We start from the raw sequence: 6,000 nt of genomic DNA, 5'->3' as shown, positions 1-6,000 counted from the left end.
ATTTCAGGTGAGCTCAAATGCAAATGATGAGGGTATGAGGGCAAGATTCAGGCTAGAAGGGGATATGAGACCGTGGGTCAGTTATCGGGGTCAGCCCCACACCAGGGCTGGGGCCATCCTGGATGTTTGGTTCGAAAGACAGAGGCTGAGCATCAGCTCCTGGAGCTTCTGTCTGGCCAGGGATGTAGATGTAATGATTGTAGTGAGGATTCTGACATGCACATTGGTGGCAGCCGATCAACCTGACTGTCCCTAGGAGGTCGGAGTCCTACCAGTGGACTAAGGATGTAGTAGAGAAGGTAGCCAATTAGGAAGTGGCCTCACAAAGACTGGGAAGGCAACTGAAGCTCCATCCATAGGGTGAGGCTTGTGGGAGGATCTATGGAACTAGAGAAAGAAAGGGAGGTGCTATTGCTTGCCTCAGAGGGGTGGGGCTAAAGTCAGAGCCCCAGAGGTTGATGAGTCTGAGGTTGGTTGTTTATCATCCATTCATTCTTTCAATTGTACAATGAGCATCCATCAAACATCACACATTATGCTAGGCAGTGTACCCTGAGAGGAAGCCATTTGTCACTCTCTCAGGGGTTTACAGACAGTGGGAGAACCAGAAAGGAAAACCAGATAGTGATGGTCCAGGATCACAGAATGGATCAACAGGAAAACAGAGCTGTGCCTTAGAGCATCTAATTCCAGCCAGAGGCTGGGGAGCAATGAGCAAGTACCATTTCTCTGAGACACTATGCTGCCTTCACATGGGATTTCACTGAAGCCTCACCACAACTGTGTAAAGCAGGTGACAGTATTCCCATTTTACAGATGATGAAACTGAGGCTCAGAGGGGTCAGGTCACTTCCCGAATGCCACACCGGTAGGGAGTGCTGGGGTGAAGTCGAACCCAGGTCTGTTTTGGCTCCTAAGACTATGCTCTTGTGAACAATTCAAAGCCCATAAACAACAGAACACACACAGCCAGAAACACTCTCTTTAAGAGACTTTTAGGATTGTTCTACCCAAAGACACAAGAAGAGAAAGATAATAGAGATTACAGCGTGAGACCGAGGAAGAATTAAAATAGTGCTTTTAATATAATTTTCAGCAAACGTACAGTAGGTAGTTTACATGACATATTTCTAAACTGCTCATCTGGAAAATATAAGCTGCAAAAATACAGAATACCACACTCAAAATCTATTGAGTATGTGCTTTTTTCCCCCCCTCTGTTCTATGAAACGGTAATTTTTACCCCCTCCTATTGAAATCCAGCCTTGGCTGCTTTCAGAAGAACTGTTGGAGCCCCCGGTCAGAGAAGCACTTCCAAGAGGGGGTTTTCTAAAGCATGTCAGCAGGCCATCCCCACAGGAGCCAAAGGAGGGGTGGGCAGAAGAAATTTGCACACCAGGCCAATAGGACTCTTTAGCGATCCAGGAAAATGCCTACTCCAAGGGTTTGGAGGACTCCGGGCCACAGACACCTGCTCGGTCCTTGTCACAGGCCTGTGCTTGGGGCCTCAAAGGACCACACACTGGCCGGACGGCCCCCACGGGGACCCTTGGGTTCTCAGACAGGGCAGAGCACGCTAAGTCAGGCCTGCGAGGTCTGTGGGCGGTGGCGGGCTCTTCTCTGCAGGAAGAGGGCCAGGCCCTCAGCTTCTCACAAAGGAGTCTTCTGAAGGTGACTGTGACTCGGGGCAGGTTTTCTCAGTCTCAATGTCTTGGTACTCTGTGCCTAAAGGGGGAAGGAGGGGAAGAGAGCCAAGAGGAAAAAGAGATCGGTCTTTTCCAGTTTTCCTACTTATATTTTAGGCTTATATAATAGCATGCTGGCTTTCCAGCAGGATGGATAAGAGCAGGAAGTCAATAAAATGCCAGCTTGTGCTCCACATCACCCCAGGGAACCAGACTCCAAGCCCAAAGACCTTTACGTAGGCCGAATCTTTCCGAGAAGCATTTATCTATATGTATCTATGCCAATGCCCATGCAGATGTTTATTCTATGGGAATGAATAAGATGCAACTCCGTCATGAACTTATCTTCATCTTGTCTGAGTCACTGGGGACAGACCTTGTGTTTCAGGACCCTATCATTGCAATCTCTGTTGAAGAGGTGACTCTGGGCCAGAGAGAACCTCTTGGCATCATAATGTCACGCTTTCTCCTCCACTATTTGGGGCCAGTTTACTTTTCATTCAGCCACAGAGGGTCACCACCTGCTGGGCAAAAGAATCTCCTTGTTGGAGTGAGGTTTTTAAGCCTCTGCCATGCTTCTGAAATAGATGCTGTGGCTTCACTTAAAAGGCATGAAAAACCCAGCTTAGTCCCTATCATGATATACAAGCCGTGGAGGGCTCCATGACCGTGACGTGCAGCCTTCCGGTTCAATGAGAGCTGCAGTGGAACCATAGAATCCTCACTCATTTTCCTGTCTTCTCTAGACTCTGGTACAAAAGATGGAAACGTCTCTCCTTTCTTTTGCAGCTGAGATCTGGCTTATGGAAGAAGCTGGACAGTTTGGAGCATCCTTTCTCAACTTTCACAAGGTCTGAGTTCTTACAGTCCTGGGGGCTCTGTTAGAAGCTGGGGGGGCAGGGAGTCGGGGAAGGCGGGATAGATGTGAGAGAACTGGGGTTGGTTCTGGTGTGCAGAATGAATAAGGTAGAAGACAAAGGAGCTGGCCAGCTTTTGCCGACATGGCCCAGAGGGAGAAGGGAAGGAGTGTTTTTAAAGATCTCCAGCATTTACTGAAGGAAAAAGGAGTTTTTTCTTATTTTAGACTTCTGTGCCTGTAGACAAACTCTGAAGTTTTCACCTCCAGCTCTTGGTTCATTTCTCTATGAAACTATAGACTTCTGTGGTGGTTTCCAATAGTTGATGCCTTACAGGCCTCATCAAATCTTTCTAAGAAGGCAGATCTGTGTTCTCAGATTGGTGGCTTTTGGAGTGTCATGGAAAGAGCACTGGTTCAGGAGTCAGACAGACCTGGCATTGGCCCCTGGTGACTTTCTAACTGGCTGTGTGGTCTTGGGAAGCTTTGATGTGCTGAGCCTTGGTTTTCTGATCTGTAAAGTGGGAATGATGATACTGACCTCACAAGGGCGGTGTGGGAAAGCTGCTAAGGCCCCTGGCAGGAGGGTGTGTGTGTGTGGGCTTAGTCACTCAGTCATGCCCAACTCTTTGCGACCCCATGGACTGTAGCCCACCAGGCTCCTCTGTCCATGGGGATCCTCCGGGCAAGAATACGGGAGTGGGTTGCCATGCCCTCCTCCAGGGGATCTTCCCAACCGAGGGGTTGAACCCAGGTCTCCTGCATTGCAGGTGGATACTTTACCATCTGAGCCAGCAGGGCATGAGGGTAGCAACCTCTTCATAAACATGAACTCCCAGCCCCTCTCCTCCATTAAGAGGCTGGGCTAGAGCACAATTTTTGTGTTAGCTGAGTTTCTCTTATAATGAAATTTCCTATGTTACCTACTTCTACTTCATTTTATCACCTTCGATTATAAAATCCAACAGTTTTGACAAACCCAGCACTGTGAGAGTTACCTTCTATTAGGTTGGCATGAATTTAAGAAGAATATTATTTTCTGCGATTTAATGGGATGGTAAAATCTCAACCTACGGAATGTTAAACCTCCAGAAAATTTACTATAGTTGTTCCATCTGCTCTTGGTAAGAGAACATAATCACTTTACCTTATAGGAAAAGACTCAGAATGTGTGCTAATCTTCAATTATTGATTGGCCTGAGACATTAATACAAAAATTGAAATGCCCAGAAACTCTGTTCCTAAAAGCCTAGTACCTGATCACAGAGCAAGACATAGCTCCAGCCAGTGGCCAGCATCAGTGTCTGATGCTCTGGGCTGGAGTCGAGCTCCTGAAGTTGATGCTGAGGACCTCAGGGGTGCCAGGTAGGAAACAGTGTCTGGGGTTTCCCACCGATGCTGTTGACCAGCACTGAGGACTGTCTCCCAGACACCTCAGCACTTTGAAATTGCGTTTCCAAATGCATCAGAGCAGAGGCGTCTCCTGGTTCCTCTTACCTGCCTGCGAATAGCAGAATAACCCATGTGAGTTGATCACGTGGCTCTGTGGTTAAGTCTGGGAATAACAACAAGAACGGATGTCCCCAGAATACATCTGTGTTCTACAATACAACTGATACAACCTGTCTGAGTTGTTAGGGGGAATATGAGAGTGCAGGGAGCCCTGTAGTCCATTTGAATAAGTCTTCTGAATAGGAAGTCCCTACAGGAGGAAAGGGGTCCCTGATTTCCTGCCTAGTATGGAGGGAGAATCCAAAAAGTCAAAGAACACAAGCTTTGGATTTGTTGACCTGGGTTTGAATCTCTGCTTTGTGACTGAGCCAATTCTGAAAGCTTTCCCAGCCTCATTTTCCTGTCTTGTAAACTGAAGCTTAATAACAGTTTCTGCCTCACAGGACTATGTATATGTGTGTGCATGCTCAGTAAGTCCAACTCTTTGCAATTACAGTCTGCCAGGCTCCTCTGTCCATGGGATTCTCCAGGCAAGAATACTAGGGTAGGTTGCCTTGCCTTCATCCGGAGGATCTTCCCGACCCAGGGTTCGAACTCACATCTCTTGCATCTCCTGCATTGGCAGGCGGATTCTTTAACCACTATATGCTGGTTCATTGTAAGTGCTTGGTAAATGTTAGCTCCTATTATTAAATAGCTTTTTAGTGCCACTGTTTCGTACTGGTGGGAAGGAGGGAAGAAATTTGAAATACTATTCAGTATCTGGATTCACTCTTTTTTGTCAAGTTCCTACATTGTCCCCTCCCGTGCCCACTTCCATCACTTAACAAAAAAGGATGATTACTCTGGTAGAGCTAGGGAGTGAGTGTCAGGGCTGGAAGAGACTGTAGGTTGTATAGTTCCAATTCCCCTCCTTACACAGGAGAAAGATAATGTTGCTTTTACTGTAAACCCTGACAATAATGGGATACTTACCTCATTCTTGGAAAATGGGGTACCTGAATTAGAGTCTTTCAATGCATGACTCAGCCTGGGCTACAGCAGCTTCCACTGCTACAGTCCACGGGACTCTATGCCATGCTGCTTCAGACCTCGGTGCTCCCCAGAACAGATTAGCATGCTGCAGCCTTCCCTCAGCCACACCCAGAGACTGACTGTCTTTATAAATAAAGCTTTATTGGTGCACAGCCCACTCATCTGTTTCCACATTGTCTAGGGCTGCATCCCTGCTCTGACAAAGAAGTAGAGGCCACAGAGATTCTAGGGCCCTCAAAGCCCAAATGCTCGCCACCGGGCCCTTGCTTGGTTTCTGAACTTGCTCTGCTGGTTCTCTCAGTGGAGGGTCTCTTTCCCTGGATCCCTAACCCACTGCTCTTAAGTTCTTTTCTAGAGCACTAGGTCTTCCTGATTCTTGATGCCACCAGGTAGAACTTCCCAGCGCCCTAAAACAGCTTTGTTCCCAGACATAGATAAATAGACCCTGACTCTTACACTGACGAAAGTAAATAGTGAAAGTGCAAAAGCTGAGTTGTGTCCGACTCTTTGTGACCCCATGGTCTGCAGCCCGCCAGGCTCCTCTGTCCTTGGGATTCTCCAGGCAAGAATACCGGAGTGGGTAGCCATTTCCTTCTTGAGGGGATCTTCCTGACCCAGGGATCGAACCTGGGTCTCTAGCACTGTAGTCAGATTCTTTACTGTCTGAGCCACCACGGAAGCCCTATTCTATTGCTTTTGTGTTCAAGTCTGTTTCTCTTATTAAACGGTGAGTTCTTAGAGGATGGGACCATTAACCTTTCTACGTGTTTCAGGGCCTGGCACATAGTCAAACTTTTAGAGTGAATAAACGTGGTTGGAAAACATCAAGCTCATATAGTGCTCCCTCAAATGGCATTAATACTGCAAAGGAAAACTGTTTTACCACATGGATGGTCCCTGAGAAACATGAGCTTTGTCTTTATCTCCACCACAGCGACAGATTTCTAAGGTGCTGGGGCATCCAGGCTTTTC

The 6,000-nt window shown here is 47.4% G+C and overlaps 1 protein-coding gene across 1 annotated transcript in view; it reads right to left on the bottom strand.

Moving 5' to 3' along the window:
* Positions 1-1,061: 1,061 nt before the first annotated feature.
* Positions 1,062-6,000, bottom strand: part of SLCO3A1 (solute carrier organic anion transporter family member 3A1) — a 370,079-nt gene continuing 365,140 nt past the window's right edge. Inside the window, exon 11 of the mRNA XM_043489412.1 lies at positions 1,062-1,725. Coding sequence (XP_043345347.1) covers positions 1,643-1,725 — 83 coding nt within the window. The 3' untranslated portion in view covers positions 1,062-1,642. The remainder of the gene's footprint in view (positions 1,726-6,000) is intronic.

Source organism: Cervus canadensis, chromosome 17 (assembly GCF_019320065.1).
Source record: "Cervus canadensis isolate Bull #8, Minnesota chromosome 17, ASM1932006v1, whole genome shotgun sequence".
Taxonomy (NCBI): domain Eukaryota; kingdom Metazoa; phylum Chordata; class Mammalia; order Artiodactyla; family Cervidae; genus Cervus; species Cervus canadensis.
Note: the sequence above shows the minus strand (reverse complement) of the source record. Positions and strands in the feature narration are given on the sequence as shown.